Genomic DNA, 25,305 nt, shown 5'->3' with positions numbered 1-25,305 from the left:
CTGCTGCATGCTGGGTTTTTCAGTCCCAGCCCCCTCAACCAATCTGCTCCCATGAGAGAAGAGTTAGAGGGGATTGGTGCTGGAAAGTCAGAATCCCAGCAGGGGAGAATGGGAGAGCCCCCGCCTCTGCCCCTCCCAGATATCCTCCACTCCTCCTTGTGCTCCCTGGCTGGAATATGCAGTTGTATGCAGCCCCAGCAATTTGAATGGTCCTGCCAGGGGATGCTACAGGAATGTCCCCTGGCTGAAATGATTCCTTTCTGAAATGTTTCCAAGAGTTTGGAAATGTTTGAAAATGTTTCAAGTTACTTCAGTCTGCACTATTAGTTACTCACCTGGTGCCACTTCTTGTTGACATTTATTCTACCGGCTTTGAAATGCCCAGCTGTTAAATCATCTACACCAGCAGTATTGCCAGTTTTTAACTGCTTCACTGCTTTTTCACCTGCTGATAGTCTAGTGCTGATATCTGTTGTGTCCTGCAAACTGCCCTGTTCATTTAGCAGCACCAGACTGCCTAAATCTGAATGCAGTGCTATGTCCTTTCCATACTCCCAGCACCTAACCAGTTCACCAGTAGACTTTTTTGTACCACTTTTGGTCTGATTGTGTTTCCATACAAGTTAACTTATTTGCATATTACCAGTAGTTTTGTGTCTTGTTTTCTTAATGCCACCTCTAATTGTCCAGCCTTTTAATTCCAAAAATTTTGCTTGAGCAATCTTTGATTTCTTCACTGCTTTACATAAGGTTTTTATTTCTGTTTTCCTAGCAATCTTGGCTTGTTTACACCGTTCCTAGACTTTTCTTGTGTCATTGTTAGTCCACATTTTTCTCATTTGTTTACACATTCCGGAAAAATCCTCTGCTGTGTATTGTGTCATTTCCTTAAATAAATGCCCGTGAGATTTATTCATCACCATAAACTAAGGACCTCAAAAGTCATGCAGGTGGTGTATCTTTTAACTTAGTCAGATCAAACTTGACTCTCATTAATCAAAAGCCAACAGAATGGTGGATGTAATCTTTCCATTGTCAGGGTCACAGCCCTTGTAGACTTTTGTAGACCAACAGTATCTGTCAATGTGTTTTACCAATAAGATTAGGGTCAATCTGCTTTTTGGTTTGACTGTTGACTTCATTGGGGCTAGGATTTGACCAAATGTTTTTAACTGCTTACTTCCTAATTCCTCTCACTTTCCCCAAATAGCTGTTTTATTCTGGAATAAATTACAGCTCTTTATTTTGATTTTAGAAACAGTTTGAAAGCTTTTGTATATTCTGTTGCTTTTCTTATTGTCTCCTTTTCTTCCTTAGTTCTTTGAATGAAAACACACCAAAGATTTATTGAGACAGCTTCCTTCACTCATGTTTTTACTGAGGTTATGATCTTGCAAACATTTGTATAGTTGCCAGTGTCAGTGTTTGCATATTGTGAGATCAGTATATAAATAGTAATATTTCATAGAAATGTGAGATATCTATATAATTATGTCTTCTACTAACTATGGAAGCATTGAAATCTGGTTTCTTTTTTCAAGAACAAGCTAGACCCTTACCTCAAAATGTCCTAATTATACAAACATACTAATTTATCTCTTAGTTAGTAAAAGTAAGTATATGGATGTAACACACACAGACTACTGGTTTCAGCTGCATACTACATGGCATTTAGATTAGGTAACTAGAACAAAATTAACAATGTGCATATTAAATGGTTTAAAAACTGGTTGACAGGTCTGAAAATGTAATGGCAAACATCACCATAAAGCATGGATGTTTTTATAGGGTTTTGTTGTTACTGTTGTAATTCTTCAGTCAGTTATTGCTTTTAGTTATACTCAGGGATCTGGGTTTTCTGTTTAGCATGAAAAAATTCAGTAAAACCCGGATTTTCTCATTTTAAGGAGAAAAACCTGGATTTTCTCATTTTAAGGAGAAAAACTGGATGTTTTCATTTTAAGGAGAAAAATGCAGCAAACGGTGGGTTTCCCTTTGCAGGCTGGAAGAATTACAGTCTGCAGGAGGCTGTGGGGAGTGGGAGAAGGGTGGTCAGGCAGGGAGTACCATGTACATGTGTGCATGTACACATGCACATGGGTACTAGGCAGCCCAGAGAGCAGCTCCCACAGGTAAGTCTAGGTTGGGGGGGAGATTGAGGGAGGGAGGGAAGGAGTTAGGCAGGGCTGGGGCTGAAGCTGCTAACCAGGTGGGGTGGTATGTGGGGCTTGGGGCCCGGGGCCAAAATGTGTGGCTACAAGGCCTGGGGGCTGCCCACTGCAGGCTCAGGTTCCCTGCCTTGCTACCCTGCCCCTGGGGCCTCCGTGGCTCAGGCAGCAGAATCTGGCACAGCAGGGCAGAGCGGGGCTGTGCCACCCATAGGTGAGGGAGCTGGGCTTTGAATCTGCCCTGCTGCAGCAGCCACTGCCTCCTACATGCAGCAGCCAGGGCTCAGGCACTGCTGCGGGGGACTGTGGACCTGGGTCCCTGGCCCCATAGCCCTGGCAGCTGGGGTCTCCCTCTGGCAGGGTTTGGGGGGTGGGACCTCCATGTGGGGGGTGAGGGGCACTATGCTCCTCTTACCCTAATGTCTATTTTTATGACATTTAACTGAAATAAACAGATGCAAAGCCTTTTTTAGGAATTAACCAGAGATGCCTTGTGTACCGTAAGTAAATATATTACCCTGAATTTCTGACCAGTTTTTATAAGCCCTTGTAAGGGCTTATAATGTTTTTGGTCAGCTCAATTTTGAAGTTTTTCCCAGCTTCTCCTTGCAAGGAGCTGCTTGGGGCTGGTGCAGGGGTGGGCAATTATTTTGGGCAGAAGGCCACTTACTGAGCTTTGGCAAGCCATCAAGGGCTGCAAGACAGGCAGCCAGGGGCAGCTAAATATTAATTTTCTAAATTTTTAAGGGGCCCCACGGGCCAGATAGAATGGCCTGGCAGGCCACATCAGGCCCCCAGGCTGCATTTTGCCCACCCCTGGGCTGCGGGGAGCAGGGAGAGGGTGACTGGGGGCAGGGCGTGTACACACGTGGCTGGCATGCAGCCAGGCAGCGTGGTGGGAGCAGCCCCAGCAGCTGGATGCAGGTAAGTCTGTGGGGGCAGGGGTTGGAGGGCCAGGGCTTGGGAACTGTCTGAAGGGCTGCGGAGCTGGGGGTGGTGCTCGTGTGTGTGTGTGTGTGTGTGTGTGTGTGTGTGTGCATGTGTGTATGGCACGGGTGTGCAGAGGGGATGGGTGCGTGAGTGGGGTGAATGCCTGCTGGCACTGAGGGAAGCTGTCCAGGCCTTGGGGCTGCAGCAAGGTAAGGGAGGCAGGGGGACATGTGTGCCCCTCCAGTGGGGGAAGGGGGCAATGGGGAGCTGCGTGGCCGGGTCAGTGACATCAGGGCCAGTGCCCATGCTTGTAGGGGCAGGGCAGCCAGGATGATGCTACAGGGCTGGAGGGAGAAGGGGGCTGTGCGTTGGGAGTGAGGGATACTGGCAGGGCTGGGGAGTCTGTGGTTTGGGAGCAAGGGGCACTGGGAGGGGAAGAGACTGTAGGTTGGGAGTGCAGGGCACTGGCTGTGCCAGGAGGCTGTGTGTTGGGAGTGAGTAATTGCACCAGCAGAGACCAGGGGGTTGGGGGGAAGGGCTGCAGGTTGGGAGTGAGGTGCACCAGCATGGCCCAGGGGGACAGGGTACTGCGACCTGGGAGTGAGAGGCACTGGCAGGGCCAGCAGTCTGTGGGTCAGGAGTGAGTTGCAGCAGCAGGGCTGGGGGGGACTGTGGCTTGAAGGTGAGGGGCAACAGAATGGGCAGGGGCAGGGCACCGGCATATCACTGCTCCCCACAATCATATATACCCCTCCCCCACATGACAGGTGTCCTTTTTTTTGGAACTGGAAATATGGCAACCCTAAATTATCTCTTATAAACAGGTTTTAGGATGCATTAGAAAAAAAACAGAATGAAAACTTGTAAGCTTGATTTTGACTTTAAGGTGCATTTCTAGCATTTTTTTCTAAACCTTTGTTCATTTAGGGTTGATCCCAAACACATTCAAGTCCATGGCAGTTTCTTCATTGACTTCAGTGGGCCCAGCAGCAGGCCTTTCTTTTGGGAGTTGGAAAAGAGGGTCACAATTGGTGCATTTAACATGAAATGCAGAAAGCTATTTGAAAAGAAGCTTTTGTTTGCTGCTCCCTTGTGGATGACATCCACTTGCGTGAAGTTGCCATCTGTTGTTTTCTTGGATTGTATCAAAATATGAGAAATTAACTGGAAAGGAGAAAAAAATGAGAGGAAGATGAAAGCAGAAAACGATGTTTGTAACTTAACTGTTGAAACACTCTCTCACACACACAAAATAATTAAGACCAAGCATGTGAAATGCTTTACGTTGGGAGGCAAAGCCCCAACTGGGACAATAAAACTAACAGTACCAACTACCACAGAACACATCACACATAAGAGAGCTTCCTGGGTGCCAGAAAGCTAGTGGTGTTATACTGGTCCCTCTCTAAGTCCCCAGTGTATAACATGTGCTGGATATAAGCAGTACAATGGGGGGTAGTGGGCCCTCTGTTGCAAGCCAACTACTTTTGGCTGTCATACTCCCTTGAAACATTGAAGTGAATCATAATTTAGAGTTAAACTATAAACACGTCCTTGGAGTAGGATCAGCACTGGGATGTGTCCCAGCACAGCTCAGCTGCTTCATTGGGCAACACAGACATCTTCTGCAGTCCTTCTGGGACAGGCCCTTGCCCCTCCCAGGGCTTTAGGAGCTTGATCCTCTGGAATAACTTCAGATGGGGGTTCAGAATTATGTGCCAGGTTTGGGGCACAGCAGCCCAATACATGCACCTGGGGAATCTCCCAATGGGGGATTCTTGGAGCACACCTCTTTAAGTGGCAAACCCAAGGAAGTGCTCCCATAAGCAGAGAAAACATTATTTCAGGGGGCTATGTGTATGCGTGCATGCATGTGTGATCAGTGCCCCCAAATGAGGCGTGGGACGGAGCTGCAAGTGGCTTGTCTGGGAGCCATCTGGCATGGGGAGGGGTGGTGGCCCCCGTGGCTGTGCACACGCCGGGAGGGCATGGGGGATGTGTACCTCTGGATCTGCATGGGGGAAGGCGGGCTGCAGCTGCAGGCTGGGGTTGGGGCTCTTCCTGGCTGGCGGGGGAGGGGTTAGGCCGCACTGTGCTTGGGGTGGGCAGTGGCGGTGCTGGGAGGGGGGTCAGGGGGGCTATGGTGAATTTTGGGGTGGCTGCAGCCCCCCCCCCCATATTCTTCCTCCCAGCACCACTGCCGCCTGCCCCAAGCATAGTCCGGGCAAGGCTCCACCGCTGGGAAGAGCCCAGTGCAGCCCCAGCCTGCAGCTGCAGCTTGTCTCTCTCCACACAGATCTGGGGGCACATGCCCTGCATGCCCTCCTGGGGTGCACGTAGCAGCAGGAGCCATGCCCCCTGGATAAGCTGCTTGCAGCTCCATCCTATGCCCTACCCCACCCCATCCCAGCTGTGTACCACTTGCCCCAGCCCCAACCCCACTCCCACTCCTTCCCTCCCCTGCTGCAGCCACTGGAAGCCTGCAGCCGGTTTGCTTTGCAGCCTTACCACTGCCCCATGTTTGGGGGGGGCTAAGTCCCATTAGCTCCCCCCTCCCGCCCCGGTTGCCTGTGGGTGCACCTAGGGCTTTAGGGGCCTGGTCCTGCATGTCATGTGGAATTACGTTGTAGAGAAATTTCTGGGGCACACAGGATCAGGCCCTTGAAGCCCCAAGAGAGTCTGCCTGGAGTGGTTGGAGAGCACAGGCAGCTCATGCAGGACTCTCCACACTCTTCTGCCATAAAACAGGCATCTGCTGCAAAAGGGTGGCATGATTTTTTATCATCCATCTTTATGCCACAGATGTTCCAAATTGTGGCCACAAGGGGCATGGACATCAGTTTGCTTGCATAAATTTTTTTACGGCAGCACAAAGGTGATGTCTGTTTGCAGTCTTAGAATAACTGACACCAGAGGCCTAAATAGGGGACACATAAAGGTGGCTCAATCACATGATCCTCCTCTGTTCATCGATAATGTGTAAGGGGAATACAATTCCATGCTGCTGGAATTGTGTGGGGGCACAAGCCCCCACTGCTGCCAGACACTGGCTCCTGCCATAGGCACACAAATCTGCAGCAGGGGGAGGGAGGACGCATGTGCAAACAGAACCCAGCAGTTATAAAGACTCCAGTCCACTGTTCCATTCTCCAAAGAATATAATCTATTCTCCAAAATTATAATCTAAGTACAAGTGTGATAAGACAAGAGAAAGGTGACATGACGGGTACAGTAATGAGGGTTACAAGTACAAGACTGAGTTAGTTCATTGGTGCTACACACATTCTGGCTTTTTCTCATTTTAAAAATATATTCAATTAAAATGTTTAAGAATCCAAATGATTTATGCAGGCATATCTCTGAACAGTAACAATCCTGGTAGTGAGACAGCAACAGGGTAATTATAAAGTAGCCTCATAAAAATTACCAACTTACAATTTTTACTAGATTACTATCTTTCCTCTATTTTGTTGTTCCGTATGTGATACGAAAGGTACCTTAACACAGTTTTCCATGAAAGCAGAGAACAGACAATTTGTACATTATATGGAAAATACATTTCCTGAAAAGACTTGCAGACCATTTTCCTGTGTTATTTTGCATTAACACTGGAGTTACTTATATTGTTGGCTTCTGCAAATACTTAAGTCAACACTTCCTATATGGGGTAATCTACTATCAAGTTGTCAGATTTGTCTCTAGCTGTATTTAGATTTGAGCGCTGTTAAACTGTGAGGGTGTGTCCCCATGAGCAAGAACATGAGGTCCCTGGGGACAACTAGCAATGTCACCACTAGTCAACTATTTGTGCTACTGTTAGTTGTCCCCGGGGACTGCCCCTACACACATGCTTTGGCGTGTGGCAAGTTGCCTCAGGTGGGATAGGGGAGGCTGCGGCCATCATCTGGGCTGGTCCCAGCAGCCTTACCTGGGGTTCTGGGGATCTCCCAGGGCTTCAGCGGTGGCAATCTGGGCATGCAGAGCCTGGCAAGCAGCCAGAGCTTGGCTGCCACCACGTGCACCACCCGGCTTTTTGTTTGCCATAGTTTTTTTTGACACTGGGATCTCCCAGTGTCAAAAAACCCCACCACGCTGCAAATTAGCAGTGTGGCGAATGTCTGCATGCGCAGTGTGTGCGGTTTGGGGTGCTGCAGACAGGTCTGTGGTGCCACAAACAGCACATGCACGCTCATCTAGATATACCCTAAGAGTTTTACCAATTCAGGGGCACAAAGATTTCTTGCAGAAGAAGTATGTTATTTCCTTTATTGGAGTGAGTGTAAAGGGGATTATTTTTAGGAGTAAGGAATTTTTTAATAGGGAAAATTTTAAGATTTGAGTTGAAATTCCACTCAGTCGTACCTCATTCCAGTTAACTGATTCAGTAGTGTTGCATGAGGCATAACCAGAGATCCTGGTTTTGTCTGTTTAAAAATTGCAAATTCTCTGATTTTAAAAAAATTACACAGGCTCTGATTAAAAACCCCCAAATCCACATTTTCTATGATTAAAATGAAATGCCACTATATATAGTTATCAGTTGAACATAAGGTTTTATTCATATATTTACAATTTTAAAGCAATTTGAAAGGCTACAAGTGCCTCAATCGCTATAATAAAATAAATTCTAAATACCTATAAATATTCGCATTGTGAGTGGGGGAGCAAATGCAAGCTGCCCATTTTGGGCTCGGGCTGCCCACCCCCTAGGGCTTCCATGTCCTAGCAGATGGGACCCAGGGGGCAGGGCAGAGCAGGGCCAAGCAGGAAAGCTCGGTGCCACTGCTGGGAACCCTGCACTGCCATAGCGAGGTGCCCTCTGCCCACCTGGCAGCAGCAAGGGGCACAACTCCACGCCACCTCCGGGCAGACAGGGCACTTCAGCAGGGTGGTGTGGAGCTCCCAGTGGTGGCAATGAGCTTCCCCACCTGGCCTTGCTCTGCCCTGCCATGCTGGGTCTGGCCCACTGGGCCATGGGGAGGGCAGCAGGGAAGGGAGCCTGAGCCTCCAGCAGCTAGTCCACACCCGCCCTGCACACAAATCTGGGGGGCACATGCTCTACATGCCCCCTTGGGAGTGCACACAGTGGCAGGGAGCCAGTCCTCCTGCCCCTCCCCCGACACCTGGATGAGACTCCCACAGCTCTGCCCCGATCTCTACCTGGGCCCTGATCTCCACCTGGGCCCTGCATCCACACATTGTGGCCCCAGGCCCCAAGCCCCACATACCGCCCTGCCTGGGCAGCAGCCCCAGCCCTACCTCTTTCCCTCCCTCACTATGGAGGCCTCAATCCCCACCCCCCACCCAGACTTACCTGAGGGAGCTGCTCTCCAAGGTGCCTGGTGGCCATGTGCATGTGTGCGTCCGCACATGCACATGGTGCTCCCTGCTTGATGGTCCTCCTCCAGCTCCCCCAGCCCCTTGCAGGCTGGAACTGCAATCTTACTTAAACCCCCAGCCCCAACCTGCAGTGGCAGCCCTCCCTCACCCCGTGAGGGAGCACGCCCCCCCATGACTTCCTGGGGGTGCGCATAGTGGTGTGAGTCACCACCCCCCACATGTGGCTGAGTTCCATGGTTCACCCCAGCTGTGCAGCCCCTGCCCCTGCCCCAGCCCCATTCCCTCTCCCACTGCTGGGTCCTCAAGCTGCACTCCTGCAGCAGCAGCTCACCCTTGCCTCACATGCAGATCTGGGTGCACAGGCCCCCCATACTCTCCTGGGCTGCATGCCCCCCCCCCCGGTGCCCCCTGGATGAGCCACTCATGGCTCTGCCCCATGCCCTGACCCTGGTTGTACAGTGCCTGCCCCAGCTCCAGCTCCAGCCCCAGCCCCACTCCTTCCCTCACCGCAGGGGCCTCCATCTCCCCCCACCTTAATAACAAGAAAAAAATATAAAGAGGTACATGAGCTGAAACTTAGAAATGGGTACACTTGTTAAAAAAATGTTGAAAACCCCTGATCTAACACTATTAACATGGCATACATCCTGTGGTGCCTTTGAAAGGATCTCCAGGCACCTCAGGGTGTTGTGGCAACCTGGGTGAGAATCTCTGCTTTATGTTCTGATTTCAGCACCTCTGGTTGTGGCGTTCAGCTGCTTCCCTGTGAAGACAGCCCCACTGCTCATCACTTGGGTCCCAGATCTTTGTTAAAACTAAACCTTTTGGGTGGGTTTGTTTTAGTTGAATGTAATGTAAGAGTGATATTGTAGCTGTGATGGTCCAGAAATTATGCAAGGGGCAAGGATTTCTTTGGCTGATCTCTTTCATTGGACCTACCACGCCTTTTGGTTTCTTTTAGGTTGTGGATTTTCCGCTGTAAGCACCCTAAGAAATCCTTGTCTCACGTAACTTTTGGACCATCATGGCTACAATGCCACTTTTACACTATATTTAAATAAACCTTTTAAACTAAAGGGAAAAAAAAACAGAGCTGGTCCAATAAAAGAGGTCACCCTAAGAAATCTTTGTCTCTCCTTGTAATGTGATGTGATATCGTGTAATGACGTGTAATGTGATGTAATGCCATGTCATGTGATGCAAAGTAATGTCATAACCATGTGATTCAATGTCGTGCCATGTAATGTCATGTCAGTGATGTCATGTAATTCCATGCAATGTAATGTAATAACATGCAATGTCACATGTTGTAGCATCATGTCATGCAATGTAATGCGATGCAATGTCATGGAACACGATGTGATGTGATGTAAGTTATGTCATGTGATACCATACAATGTCATGTCATGTCATGTCATGTCATGTCATGCAATGGGTTGCAAAGTCATGCAATATAATGTGATGTCAGGTCATGCCAGTAATGCCATGTCATGTCATGCAATGCAATGTAATATCGTGCAGTGGCATGTGTTATAGCAGCCTGTCATGCAATGTCATGTCAGTAAGGTCATGCAGTGCCATGCAATGTCACGCAATCATGCAACGTCATGTCAGTAAGGTCATGCAGTGTCATGTCATGTCATGCGATGCAATGTCATGGCACGTAACGGGATGCAACGTCATGTCAGTCATGATGACATGTAGTGCCAGGTGCCCCGAGGGCCCGGCGTGGCGGCGGAGCGCAAGGCGCAGCGGGGCGGCCCGGCCCCAGTTTCCGGTCGGACCCGGTGCCGCACTGTTTCCCGTCCCCCGTCCCGGCTGCGGCTGCCCCGGCCATGCAGTCCCGCGTGCTGTGCCTGGGCGGCGGCGGCGGCAGCGGCAGCGGCAGCGGCGGGGCGGCCGCGCGGCGGGTCCGGCTGCTGCTGCAGCAGGCGTCGCGGGGCCGGGCGGCGGCGGCGGGCGCGGGGCCACCGCTCCGGGCGCTGCACCGCGCCGCAGGTAACAACCCGGCCCCGCGCGCCCCGGGGGCTGGCCGCGTCGCCACCACCTTCCCCGGCCTCCAAGTGTGTGACGGTATCTGGCGGGGGGACGGGGGGACGGGGAGACACTTCAGCCCTGGCTCCATCCAGGCGCCCGGGGACTGGGAGGACGCGAGGTGGGGCACGTCTCGGGTTTCAGGCCAGGGATTGGCGTCATGTGACATCATGTCATGTCATGTCATATCTGTGATTTGTCTGCCATGTTAGCTGAGGCTCCCTCTCCCAATTCGAGGGAGAGGCCACCTTTCCCCTCAGACCCAAACAGCTGCCCAGGTGTGGGGCAGCCAGCAGCAGCACAGTACATAGGTGGATTGAAGCACAGGTGCCCCTGCCCATTAGGCCCCAGATGCCTAGATTTCCTCCTGGATGCTGGTGGGGGTGACGCCTAGGTTCAGTGTTGTCAGGTATCGGGTAGTTAGGCTTCAGTTTTGAAGAATGGTCTTCTCATTCACTCACTGGCAGTTTACAGTGAGCAATATAAAGCAAATAAGAAGAAGACTTATTACATTACCACACCCTGGGAAACATGCAAATAAGCATGTAAATAAGTCCTGCTTTTATTTACTTTATATTGCACACCATAAAACTCTAGTGAGGGAACGAGGACTGGGTCATGCACTTCTGCAGCAGCACCAGAAGGGGAAAGAGACCTCCAGTCCTTTTGCCCAGGTTGCCAAAAAAATGTTAATCTGCCTTTTGAGCTTTTCAAGATGTTTGTTATTCTGCTGCCACATTTGACCTGTTTGGTTGTATGGGATTGTTGGATTGGCAAAGCAGAGTAAGCCCTGGTAGTTTAAGAGTGGGGGGGTTGAAGGGAGGCCATTACTCCCAAATTTTAACAGGGGTTGGGAGTGAGACTGGTGGCCAGTGAGACTATTCCAGTCACAGTTCAAAGACTTTATTAGGCTACACAACAGTAAAAACGTATTTGTCCTAATAAAGACAGTGCTTACATAGCCTTGGATTCAAGGGGAAAAAAGTCAACTGGTCAGGCTTCCTTGTTCCCTTGGGGACTTTCACTGATTTGCTTCCTCCTTTTTGCTGAACTTCGGAGAAGTCCAAGTGTTGGCTACAAATGTCCAACTCGGGATCCTTAAAATTCTAGTTTATTAGGCAGATTGAAACACTGTAATCATAAACCTTGGGGCTGGTCCTCACACACACACATACACACACATACACACACATTCACAGTAGCAGGCTACAGAGTCAGGTATACCTATCCTACAAACGCTGGAGTCTGCCGTCGATGGCCAGTCGAGGCTTCTTTCAGCGTGGTGTTATCCTCCAGAAGGGGGTCGCCGTCTGGTCCTTCTGGCTGGACAGGTCTGGTCGAGTTGGAGATCGAGATCAAGAGGGCGCCACTGAGGGTCACTTTTCACTGCCTTTTATCTGTCCCTGTCAGACTTTGGTGACTCCCCAGTTTTCTGGTTTGCCCAATCCAGGGGTCATTGACCCTCGTGGGACTTCCCCCCCCTCGGTGGCTACTGGACAGCATCTGTCAGCCCCAGGGGTCGTCCGCATGTACGTGCAGGTTTGGGAGTCCGTTGATGAATTTAGAATAGGGCTCTGGGAGGGGTCGATCTGGAGACATTCAGCCTAAAAGTTGGTCTCTGGCGTTGATTAACTCATGCCAGAGCTTCTAGCCCTTAATCAGTGACGTTTAGAGATTTCCCGGTTGTTACACTGTCTTCTATTGAGTTCAGCTTCCAGGTGATAATTGCTGCCTGCTTCCATGTTACACATTCAATCACTGATTCACTCACTCTTTCAGAGGCCAGCCTGATACAGGGAAGGGCAGTTTGATTCCTGCCTTTGTTAACAATCTTACAATGTATAACTTACTAAAACACATTTAGTTGAACGTTGAAAGGTGAGGAGTATAAAATATAAGCTACAAATGCCATGGCACACAAATAGATAAAAATACCAAACTACAAGGGGAGATACAAAATGCACACATACAAATTTTAAAATACAATTCCTTATCTTAAAGTGAAAGAGAGAGGAAGGAAGAAAAGGTAGAAAAAGAGAAACATATCCAAAGAGGGGAGAGCAAATGCAGGCAAGAGGAAAAGGGGGCTTTCTGCTACATTAGAGGAAAAGGGGGCTTTCTGCTACACAAGGCCGCATGGTTTAACCATGATTATATACTTAACACGGGGTTTTCCATACTTGGTTATGCTTTGTAGCTACACCAGTCCTTTTCCATTCCCTTGTATTATGTTAGTGCACCATATCACTGTCTGCAGTGTATGCTCAATTTATGTCATTGCCACAGACCAAGCTCAGGTCAGCTTATGACACAGCCTGTGTTACACACTGCCTGTGCTGTATGTATGGGCCTACAGGCCTGTCGGTACTGGTGGACTTGCAGGATTGGATATGTGGGCAGGACGTGCTCCAGCTGTTCGACAGCTTCACAGGAACAAGAAGTGGTTCCTTTAAACTGGGTTGGTCAACCTCCAGCTTGCAGGCCAAATGCGGCCTGTGGAGCATTGGAATCCCATCTGTGAGACTCCTCCTGAATTGGGAAATTTGGCAGTGGGGGAGCAGTAACAGTACTGCTATCCCTCCCTGTTGCCAAAATCCCAAGTCCTCCAGAGCAGGTCTGACTCGGGCCAGGACCCACCCACTGCATGGCTAGATCAGAGCCAGACCATGACCCTTTCCCTCCAGGCCACAGGGTTGGGGCCAAGCTGTGCCCATTTTTCCTGATGGGCCACATCCCCTTCCCTCATCCTCTGCGGGCCCAGGCCATGCCCTCTTCCCTCTGCCTGGTCAGGTTGGGGCTAGGCCTTGTCCCTATCCTCCTGCAGAGTTGGACCATGCCCCCTCCCCTGTGTGGCTGGTTCAGGGCTGGGTCCTTTGCCTTCCCCACCCATGGGACCATGCCATGCCCTTTTCTCTCTACCCAGCCAGGTTGGGGCGAGGCCATGTTCCCTGCCTCCTGTGGGCCTGGGCCACAGCCACTCCCCACCACAGGGCCAGCTTAGGGCTGGCCCAACCCCACCTCCATTGCACTGCTGGATCAGGGCCAGGTTTTCCCCCTCTCCATTCCATGCTGCCAGATGGGGCCTCGCTGGATCTGGCCCATGGAGGGATTGGGCACCGCCCATCCAGCCCCAAGAGGTCGAGTACCACTGCTTTAAATGGAGCAAACAGGATTTAGGATTGACCTTGCTCCTGTGAACACTAGGATGGGTGACCTTCACAGCCCCAAAGTAATTTGTAGTGACCTTCAAGTCATCTGATAGCCTCACCCAAAACACAACTGGCCCTTGAAAATAGTAGCAAGTAACACTACTCTAAGTGAATGCCAGAAACACCAGAATTCCAGAAGAAAGAGTGAATAATTAACAGGTAGGAATTACAGAGAGGATCAGTCGGGCAGTTCCAATGGTTTTATCAATTTACGCACACACGCACACCTCCCAATTAGGGCAGTAGAACCACTTTTTACTATTAAAAAAGTCTAAGCTAGCTGTTAATTAAAAAGATCATCAGTCAAACACCTGAAATGGCCTTGAGTTCATCAAGGAAGGAACCAATTCAAGGAATAAGCAGCTAACATAACATTCAGATGATGTTTGATTGCTTGACAAAATGATGGTTGACAAAGAAACACATATCTAAATGAGAGGCTGAAAAGGTTGGAGTTTACCTTTGCAAGAAGATAAATAAGAGGATAAGTCTATGAAATAATGGTCTAGGAAATGTAAATTTGGAGCTTCTGTTCTCTGGTTTTAGAACATAAGATTGAGGAGACATTTGATGATTTTTAAAGGTGGCAAATTCAGAACTGATAAAAGAGGTATTTTTTTCAAGCAGTGCATAACTAGACTGTAGAAATGGGTGCCCCAGGTTGTTATTGAGGCCAAGAATATAGCAAGATTCAAAAAGAGACTGGTTACATACATACATGCATACATGCATATATAACAGAAACATCCTGATGATAACAATTTGGGAAGAGATACTAAACCTTGTACATAAGGGCTTAAGACAATCTCTGTTAGAGATCAGGATGAGACCTAATGTTGGACAGATTATGCCACATCTGCCTGCAAAGCATCTGGTACCAGCCACTGTCAAAAACAGGATTCTGACCTTAGAGGAACTTTGTGTCTCATTTGTTATGACAGTTCCTCTGTTCCAATTAATCTGGAAGTCTTGATGTTATGATTACTATATATTACCCATTTCTATCCTGTGGACGTCTCTCTAGGTCCCTACACACTCTTTTCTAGATCCTAAGATTCTTATACATATGAGGTGCAAATGTGTGGCCTGCGTCCCTATTACAACAGTGGGTATTTTCATAGCCTTTTTAAACAGGATCTTTAGGGGGCTGTTCCCACTAAAGTTACTCTGTTCTTCCCCTATGAAAGGAAAGATTTTTTTTTCTAGAAGGGCTGCATGCTACAACCACCCAGGCAGGGAACAGAAAGTCTGCTTCCTTGACTGCTTAATGCTGAAACACATCCCAGACACCCATAAGGCAGGTCTTTTGGGGCAGGAATGTTGTGTGTCACAGTTTTATATTGTGTGAAGGACTGGCAGAGTTGTACAACTCAAGTGAGGAAGATTAGTCAGGGGGAGGGAATTTTTTAAAAATAAAGACCACTGTTAGTTCATTTTAGAATGTTTAAATTCAGAATACATATTTCCATTCGGTAAATTGTGACAGTCTGGCTTTTCTTCAAATTGCACTGATAGCGGTGACGAAGATATAAGAAAATTACTGTATAGAGTGAACATAGGGAATACCTAAACTATTTGTAACATGAAACTGTTGAAAACCGTATCTGATTTATTTCAGAATCACAGCCAGTGTTCAAGAAACCAATGGACAGAACTGGTTGGTTTTGGTTTGGTGAAAATCAGAAAGCTAGAAATTCTGACTGTTAAAATCAGGTCTGTAAAAGGTGTTTTTGGAGCTCCAGATGGGAAGATCTCTGGTGTTTTCTCTTGCTGTCTTTATACAAGAGGAAGCCAATTGGAGGATATTACAGTTTGTTGATTTTGTAAACTGAGATGGGGCCAGACCTTTCCTCCCGTTATAACTAAGCCTGTTGCTCCTTGTTCTTTCTAGTTTTTGTGCTCCAGCTATAGCTTTCACTTCTTGCTATGCTCAATGCTATTTCCTAGCCAGACCTCCATTTGCACTTAAAAATCTGAACAACGCACACGAACACACTTCTACTACGCGCACACAGCTTGATGGCGTTTCTTGATCCAGCCACTACTAAACCCTTCCAAATTCTCCCCTCTGTTGAAATGCCAACAGATTGCTATCCCCTCTCTGAAATGCTGCCATAGATCTGGGATTCATGGGCTGGATCCTCCCCACAGGTCTAAGACTGGTTCTCAACCTTGTTTGTACTAGGACCCATTTGTAAACATCAGTGGCCAGTCCCAACCCAGTGCCCCTCCCTCCCAACCGGCTGGCCCCAGACCCGGACTCCCCAGTGTCAGGGGCATGGGGTGGGTGTGTTGGGGGGGGGGGCCCAAGCAGCCCCTCGTAGGCTGAAACTCTGCCAGCCTGCAAGGGAAAAGTTGCGGTTTCCCATGTTTTGATCCTTTAAAGGATAATCCATTTTTTAAAGTTTGTTTCCAACCCTTTCATATATTCTTGAGAACCACTTTTGGGTCATGACCAACAGGTTGTGAAATACTGGTCTAAGAGATGGCTGAATTGAATGATTCTAGCAGACATGTGCTGTTTACCTCAGCTGTATCCATCTCAACAGAGCTCAAATATCCTGAATAACCTAACAGAGCAGTAACACTGAGTAACAAGGATTTAATGGTTATTCTTTTTGTATAAAAATAACAATCTAGCCTGCGAGTTTCAATATTTAGCAATTATTCAAAATCTTACTTCAGAAAATATAGTCATGGTTATGTTTTGATTTGTTTTGCAAGCATTGTTTCTTTCAATACATAAATCTTGTTACAAAGTTGAACTCACTTGGCAAATTTAAGCATGCTACAAGGGCTCTTATTAAAAAGTCATATAGGACCTTTTGCCAGGGAAAATTGGTATCACTTCACTAAAAATGAAGTTCTTCTAACAAGCCTGTTTGATTTCAGACAGAGTTGTATCTTCTTTTTTTATGTTACCAAAAATATATCAAGTGTAATTGATGAACGGTATATATATAAACTCATTTAAGAATAGGTTGATAAAGTAGGGCTTTCAGCTGTGAACAAATTATTCTTTGGAAACCATCTTCTCTTCTCTTAGTCTCGGAGCATTATGGGCTTATTTTTCTCAGCTGATGAGATGATTAGCTTAAACTATAAAGGTGGTTAGCTGCATTAGACAGAAGCAGGAGTTCTGGTTTTCTCTGATTTAAAAAAATCCCCAATTTTAGGTTTAAAAGGACCCCAAATCCACATTTTCCTGTGATTAAAATGAAACATCACTATATATAGATAAATAGAACTATATATCTATATATTAGTGGTGTTTCATTTAAATCATGGAAACGTGGATTTGGAGTTACTTTTTTTAACCAAAAATTGGAGATTTTTTAAAATTGGAGAAAACCAGGATCCCTGGTCAGAAGGCAGACAGAAGCTAGGACAGGGTGACACTTTAGAAACCAACTGGTTCAGAGCGGCATGAGCTTTTGTAGGCAACCACTTACAGGTCATAAGAGCGGTCTTGGTCCCTTATGATCCATTCATAGCATCTGACAAGGTAAATGGTGCTTAGGATATGCCTGTCTGTACCAGTTGGTCTCTAACGTGCCATCCTGCCTTACCTTCAGCCTAAGCAAGTTCATCTCTGAGGTACCATTCTACTTTATCTTCTGTTTTAGCACTTATGAAATATGTTAATATAAAGTGTCAACTACAGAATTGCTGAACAGGATCCATTTTAAGTGTACTGACCAGGATATCATGTCCTCTGCACCAGCTACCTTGTGAATAAAGCAGTTGTAACTAGAACAATAAGTAGGTGGTGTATGCTCCCTACGCATCACTAGGGCTAAAAAGTTCACTATTGTTAGTTCTCCATGCAAAAGCACTCCATGTTTGAGGCCCAGCTTGCTTCATCTTTGAAGCAATCTTAGGGAAAACACAAGTATATGTGGTCTTTAATGGCATTTTAGACTTTAACCAGTAAAGAAAATCATTAACCTACTGCATGTCACAAAAAAGCAAGCATTAGCTAGAAAAACATCAGACATTCTTCTGGTTCTCATACAGATCATACTGATTGGATATGAGAGTAATTATTATGAAAACATTACGTGTAGAAAGTCAGGATTTTTTCTCCGTGGAGGAAAAAGGGAAGTCACACATTTGTTCAGAAGAGCAATTGATCTCAATACAGTTTCAACTTAGTTATCTTTTTTTTTTTTGCTAGACTCTTAAAGTAGGGAGACCCAGCTCAGCTGTGTCTCAAGATAGTTTCATGCAGTGAAACTTTTAGGTGACCCATGAAAAGGAAATAGTAGATACATTTATGATTGCTATGTAGTTTTCTTGGGAATCATAAAAGCTCCAACTCGTAATGTAGTTATCCTTCAGGTATGAATAGAGCAGTGTCTGCAAGCACCTATAACTGGAGACTACAGCGAAAAAGCCAAAAGGCAAATACTAAACTACATTTATCAAAATAGGGGCCCCTTTCCATGTTATATTTTATGCTGGTGCTGACAGTCAGCCCTGATTTTGGGCCCACAGCCTCCCTGCAGGAGTTTAAACCACTGCACCCAAACTCAGCTGGGCTGCCTAGTGTGGGGACTGAGGCTCCTGGAGAGGGGAGCCAAACAGCTTCTCCCTTCAGGGACTTTAAATCCAGCATCCCACAGTTCTGGCATGGGTGCAGGGGTCTGTGTCCCACTCCCTCCCCCCACAGTGGGGGTAGCTGAAGGATTCCTTCCACTGGTGACTTTAAACCTTGTGCCTTCAGTTTAAAGTCCTTAGTGGGAAGAGCCCTTTGGCTCACCCTGCTGGGACCTCTGATCCCCTATGCATCCCTACTGGAGCTGCTGGGTGCAGAACTCCCTAGGGGGATGCCCTTGAATGGACCCAGGGCTGACAAGAAGTTGATTGTCAGATCTGAACCCAGGACAGCACAGGTTCTTGGAGTTGCCTGTGACCGTGATCATGATTCCAGGCTCCCTCTGCACTGACAAGTAGAAAGGGCACAACTGGGATCTGATCCCTGAACTCAAAATCAAACCTCCTGCCATGCACATGGCATGGCAGGAGACTTGATTGTTGGGCTCAGGGATCAGATTCTCATGGTGCCTTTAAATGAATGGGTGCCAAGGGCCTAAGAGAAAAAGTCATATGTATAACTAAGAACTCACAGTTACTTTAATTCCTGAATAATTTATTCATAAAATAGAGGAAAAAGGGGACCCTCCCAGGTTCTTAATTATACTACTGTCTCAGGAGTCAGCTGGACCTTTATGGATTCTCCAGGATCTGTGCCATTATATATATGCAATTTGTAAATATCAGTTGAAGCTTTTCTTTTGCTTACTTTATGATGAATTTAGGATCTATGCATATACATATCATTTAACTAATAAACTATAACAGATGTGGTGCAGTTAAACAGAAATTAAAGTTAGCAGCACATAATACTGTAACAGAGTGGTCTGTCCCCTTAAGAGGTGTTAGCCAGTCCTGTTGAGTAGCTGCTGCTGTGGGGAGCTGTTAACAAGGGAGTGACTCACTGAGAGCTTAACAACTGGGAGCAGAAAGGGAGACTGAGGGGACAGTTTGGAGGGAAGGAGTCAGTTGTGAATATAGCAGTTTGCTATAGCCATGGGCCAGGCTGCTGTGCTAGGGGCTAGAACAGGGGTGGGCAAAATATAGCCCGTGGGCTGGATCTGGCCTGCCAGGTGACTTCATCTGGCCCACAGGCAGCCACCAGTTAATTGTACCCTGCTCAGCCCGTGCTCTTCACTCCCATGCTCCAGCACGTGAGGGCCCCAGCCAGCACTCACAGCTTCTGGGCAGGACCGCTGCTGCATCCACTGGGAGACCTGCTCGGCTTCCCTGGCCTCCAGTGGTTCCTCCTTGTGTCCCTGCTGCAGCTGGGCAGGGGTGTGGCGCTCAGGTGGGCAGGGTGTGGGTTGGATGTGAGGGAGGGTGAAGGAGTGTGGGGATCCCCCCCACATGCCCCTCATGGTGCACAGCCCTTGCTGACAGCCTCCCCTGGTTGCCTGGCAGGAGCAGCAGGCAATGGTCCCTCAGGGTGCTCATGACCTTTGGAGGTGCAGCTGCCAGACAGCACACAGCTCCAGCCAGTTCCAGGAGCTGCACGTGGTGGCAAGGAGTAGGGCCAGGCCACCGGCTCCATTGCACAGAGCTTACCCCCAGTGGTGTGCAAATCCCGGGAGCTGCGCTTGAGCCTCATGCGATTTAGATGGGCCAGCCTGGCTCTGCTCTTTGCTGCCATGTGTAGCTTCCAGAACTGGTTGGAGCTGCATGCCCCCAGTGGCTGCGCCTGTACAGGACATGAGCACCCCAAGGGCCTGCTGCTGCTGCCGGCAGCAGCAGGGGCTCTGTGCCATGGGGCAGTGTATGTGTGGGGGGTCCCCACACTCCCCCCCCCCTTATGCCCCACACACCCACTCACTGCTCACACCCCCGCAATCCTCTCACATATACACACAGCCACACACCCCCTCACAAACTCCACCTCCCACCACACACACACCCCTACCCCGCCAACGCCATCCCCCCCAGTATACAAAGGTAAGACTTTATTTTTGAGTTTTTATCCAATCACCTCTCTATACACTATGCAAACGTACATAAATCAGGACAAAAATATTTTTTGAAATAAAATTAAAATACGTTATAGTAGATGTTTGACTTTTAGTATATGATTTGGTTTTTTCCTGGTTCCAAGATTTCATTCCCCCTCCCCCTCCCCCAAGGAGTACTTCTGGGGGCAATGGGAAGGCCTTCCAATGGCAAAGCTCTGGGGTGAAGGGGTGGGACTTCAGGTCCCAAGATAGTAACTAGGGGGTGGGGCACCTGTAAAGGGGTGGGGCTCCTGTTGCAGAGTGGGGACCCCCCCAACAGCTCACCACAACTCATTAAGTGGCCCTCCAGCTGAAATAATTGCCCACCCTTGAGCTAGAGCCAAAGGGAGTCTTCATATATTCTCTGGGGATGGAGTGGTGGGGGGCGTGGGGTCACTTTAATTAGAGCAGCTCTCAGGAGCCACTCTAATTAAAGCACCCGCAGCATCTTATGTATTCAGCATTCTGCTCTTCGAAATGGTGGCAGGGGTGCTGTAACTAAATTTGGTTCAACAAGCTTTCATTAAAGTGCCCTTGCCACCATTTTGAAGTGCAGGCACGCTGAATACACAAGATGCCAAGGCTGCTGGAGCATACCAGTTACCATGCTGCAGCAGACTCAATCAAGTCTGCTCTGACGCACGTCATTACAGCATGTTGGAGCAAGCGTCCCACAGGTCTACAGGCACCCAGAGGGTTCCTTTTTGAGTGGCTGTGACAAGGCATCAGGGTTTGGGTTTTTTGCTTGCTTATTTGCCTATTTGTTTGCAATTTAAAGACTGCTTGAGTTGGGAGGACTGGCTGAGGAGCTTTCAAATATTAAACCATTTCCTATCAGCAGGCTAAGCCATCCACTTACAAACACCTTAACAGTTTAAATGTGTTTGTGTTAGAATATGAAGGGATCACATGAATAGTAGCAAATAAGACAGTTAGTGCTGACCTAGTAAAGGGGCATTTGGTGGGGCTGGATGTGTTTAAGTCGTCAGGCCCGGACAAGCTTCATCCAAGGGTGCTGAACGAATTGGCCAGTGTCATTGCAGAACCACTGGTGAGGTTGTTTGAGCGCTCATGGTGCTCAGGACAGGTCCTAGAAGACTGGAAAAGGGCCAATGTAGCCCCTATTTTCAAGAAGGGGAAAAAGGATGATCCGGGTAACTATAAGCCGGTTACCCTCACCTCTATCTTTGGGAAAACCTTTGAAATTATTATTAAGGATCACATTTGTGGGAGTCCAGTAGGAAAAATAATGCTGAAGGGCAACCAGCATGGCTTCATAGCAGGTAGATCCTGCCTCACTAACCTTGTTTCTTTTTACGACCAGGTCACAAAATGCTTAGTTGCAGAAGTTGAGATAGATGTCACCTACTTGGATTTTAAAAAGGTCTTTGATACAGTGTCACATCTCATTCTTATAAACAAATTAAGCAGTTGTGGTATAGATTACTATACGGTCAGGTGGGTGGAGAATTGGCTTATGGGGTACACACAGAGGGTGGTGGTGGACGGGTTGTTTTCGACCTGGAAAATGTGGGCAGTGGAGTTCCCCAGGGTTCAGTCCTTGGACCAGTGCTGTTCAATATCTTCGTCAGTGAGTTGGATGAGGGTGTGGAAAGCACTCTGTCCAAATTTGCGGATGACACTAAATTATGGGGCAAAGTAAACATGCTGGAGGGCAGGGAGCGGATTCAGGCAGATTTGGACAGGTTGGGAATGTGGGCAGAACAGAATAGGATGCAGTTTAACAAGAATAAGTGCAAAGTGCTGCATCTAGGGAGAAAGAATCACCAACACACCTACAGTCTGGGGGGTGACTTTCTAAGCAGCACAGCAGCAGAAAGGGATCTCGGAGTCATGGTTGACTCAAAATTAACATGAGTCGTCAATGTGACAAAGTGATAAGTAAAGCCAACCACACACTTTCATGTATTAGAAGGTGCATCACGAGCAGGTCTAAGGAGGTGATACTTCCCCTCTATGCAGCATTCGTAAGACTGCAGCTAGAGTACTGCATCCAGTTCTGGGCACTGCACTTCAGTAGGGATATGGATAACCTTGAGAGGGTCCACAGGAGAGCCACTCATACGAGGACAGATTGCGGGACCTAAATCTCTTCAGCCTCTGCAAAAGGGGAAGGGGATCTTGTAGCCGTCTACAAATTTGTTGGGGGAGGGGACAGCAAGGACTAGGGGATTCTCTGTTTACCAGGGTGCCCCTTGGGGTTACTAGGAACAATGGCCATAAACTGACAGAGAGCAGATTTAGATTAGACGTTAGAAAAAATTTCTTTATGGTGAGGTCTGCTAAAATCTGGAATGGGCTTCCAAGGGAGATGGTGCTCTTGGAGGTCTTCAAGAGGAGACTAGACGACCACCTAGCTGGGGTCATCTGACCCCAGCAGTCTTTCCTGCCCTGAACAGGGGGTCAGACTCGATGATCTACTGAGGTCCCTTCCGACCCTAAAAATCTATGAAATCTATGAAATGTAAGACAGAATCGTAGATATTTCAAGTTAACTTTTTGCAGTGTTAATCTTGCTTGATTTTAGACATGAAAAGAGACCAAAGGACAGAACCCAGTCATTGAACTCAATTTAATCTTTTTCTAATGTCCCGTTATTTCCCTGATCCTGTGTACTTGGAATTATTCATAGTGCATAAGTTTATTGACCACAGCAAATAAAGTTGTAATCCTTTGTAGGATTATAATGGGTATTCTACCTTTTAAAAATAGCCATTTCAAATGAATTGGTTTCCTTTGTTTACTCAAAATGTATTATTTCACCAAGGAAAGTGGCTAATAGAAAAATGTATTAAGAGACCTTTTTTGCCACTCAACAGTTTTAATTGTTTTCATAATGTAATCAGTTTTCTTCATAAGTTACTCATACCATTATAAGTCTCTCATAATAACCTTATAGTTTATAAGTTTCTTCTCAACTTATAGGAATAATAATAAAATTAGGGTGGCTTTTTGGGGGTGGTGGTAGATGAATATGACATAAGCATAATGAGCAAACTGTGAAATGAGATGTAATCCTAGGGCCCTTTCTTGCATTATGATTCATGTGGGCGGACAGCTGGATTGCAAGAAGCCCCATTATTAAATGAGGATAGGCATGGGGGAAGACACGTGATTAATAGGCCTACATCCTGACCACCCATGATCATTTGAAGAACCTGTATCAATCAGCAGGAATAGAGGTGTATTTTAATCTTGTTGAATTGCAGTTCTAGATAAGTAGAAGGTGTCAGCTTCCATAGGCTATCAGTCGTTAGCTGTCTTGTGGATGTGTGCCTGAGCTAAGGTCACATCTTTGAATTGCAGCATAGATATACACCTTTTGACTGAGCTCAGGGCATGTGCCAGGGTCTCCTTATTTTGTTTTCTTCCTACCAGAAACTTCCCATTTCTGGTCCCTTCTATTTCAGAGACTTCTGCAGTGTCTATCCCACGTACCATGGGCTTGTTTCCCAGTTCTTCTATTTCTTGTCCTCAGGGTTCTGCGTACATCCAGTTCTCCTTTATGGCACACCACAAGCACATCTCTCCATTTCCCTGATCACTGCAAATGTCTTAGTGTCAGGAGTCCAGGCAGCAGGCAAGTTAAATTGCTACCAACTGACCCTGGCTACCTGAGTAAGCCTGGCTGCCAGCAGCCTAACCACTTCTAGATTGCCCCAGGTTGCCTGCCTGGCTATAGCTGCCTGCTTTTAAGCTGCAGATCTTTTAGTGCCCAGGAGGCTACAGTACAGGATAAGTACTTCTATTTAGCCTTGGGCTTCTAATTCCCTATTCTTAGTTTCCCTATTGAGTCCTAGTTTCCTTGTTCCTGGTTCCTGACTCCTTTGGTCCTGACCTGCAGGCCCCTGATAAGCTCCCCTCCCCTGCCCACCTGCTCCTGACTCCAGTCTAGACTCCTGTCTTCTGATAGCTGGCCCCTGGCTCATGGCTGTAGCTTGGCGATTACCCACATTTCAGTCACTTACTGCCTCCTCCAGACTGCTCTGCTAGTCACCCTGGTCTGAATCCCTGCTTCCAGTTCCTGATCCTCCTTCTTACTCATAGCTCTGCCTAGGGTAGTCACCTTTGGCTCAGTCCCTTACAGACCCCTTGGCTTTGGTCTGGGCCTTTTCTGCTCCTGAGTTTGTCTGCTTCTGATCCCCTGAGTTGTGACCCTCTAGGGTGAACCCTGACTGTCCATATTCTAATCATACTCCTGATGTTTAGCTTTTTTGTGTGTAAAGGCTCATCTGTTTTATTGGTGTTGTGGGCCTAGCCCTTTGTATATACCTGGGGGGCTCATTCCAGCCTTCCATTTCCCCCTCAGTTCGCAGAATTAGTCTGACCAGAGTAGTTGAGACCAGGCTAGTCTAGAATGGGTGGAGTGTCTCTATTGTAAAGTTGTGCTGTTGTCACAGACCAGGTGGACACTGTAAGTGTGTCAGTTCTATCGCAGGCCAAGTGGGTGCTGCGAGGGTATCAGCCACTGGGCTGTTCAGTTCAGTTTCAGATCGAGGAGGCAAAGTTGGGAGTGAAGCAAAGGCAAATTTGTTATAGCTTACACACACAATGGTTAACGGAAAGATAAATGCGATAAGCAGATAATGCATTATTAAAGAGCTAATAGTAAATAATAACAGCAGATAGATGGATCAATTCTGTCGCAGGCCAACTGGGCACTGCGAGGGTATCAGCCACTGGCCTGTTCAAAACAACAGATAGACAGACATGGGTTGGCAATTTATCAATAGTCCCTCAATGCCAGGCGCGCGCCAAGTGATTCCAGCGAAGTCAGGCGTCTCCAATTGATGCCGTCAGAGGGATTATTGGGGAAGGTCCCTTGATTACAATCTAATCCTCACTCACACCGGGAGTCCGGAGTCCAGGCCTGGAACAGCAGTGACCGTTCTGTTCCTTCCTTCCTGCTGGTCACCTGACGCACGTGCTTTTATACCTAGTCTTATGCTAATCTGTTGGTTTAGAGCCACTCACAGTCTTGCCCTATAGCTGTTACCCTGTGGGATTGAAAGGCGTTAAAAA

General features: G+C 47.6%; 1 protein-coding gene across 1 annotated transcript in view; it reads left to right on the top strand.

Annotated features, from left to right (window-relative positions):
- Nucleotides 1-10,258: 10,258 nt before the first annotated feature.
- Nucleotides 10,259-25,305, top strand: part of VWA8 (von Willebrand factor A domain containing 8) — a 308,581-nt gene continuing 293,534 nt past the window's right edge. Inside the window, exon 1 of the mRNA XM_059724552.1 lies at nt 10,259-10,436. Coding sequence (XP_059580535.1) covers nt 10,274-10,436 — 163 coding nt within the window. The 5' untranslated portion in view covers nt 10,259-10,273. The remainder of the gene's footprint in view (nt 10,437-25,305) is intronic.

Source organism: Alligator mississippiensis, chromosome 1, assembly GCF_030867095.1.
Source record: "Alligator mississippiensis isolate rAllMis1 chromosome 1, rAllMis1, whole genome shotgun sequence".
Taxonomy (NCBI): domain Eukaryota; kingdom Metazoa; phylum Chordata; order Crocodylia; family Alligatoridae; genus Alligator; species Alligator mississippiensis.
The sequence above is the reverse complement of the archived record's forward strand: the minus strand, read 5'-3'. Positions and strand labels throughout refer to the sequence as shown.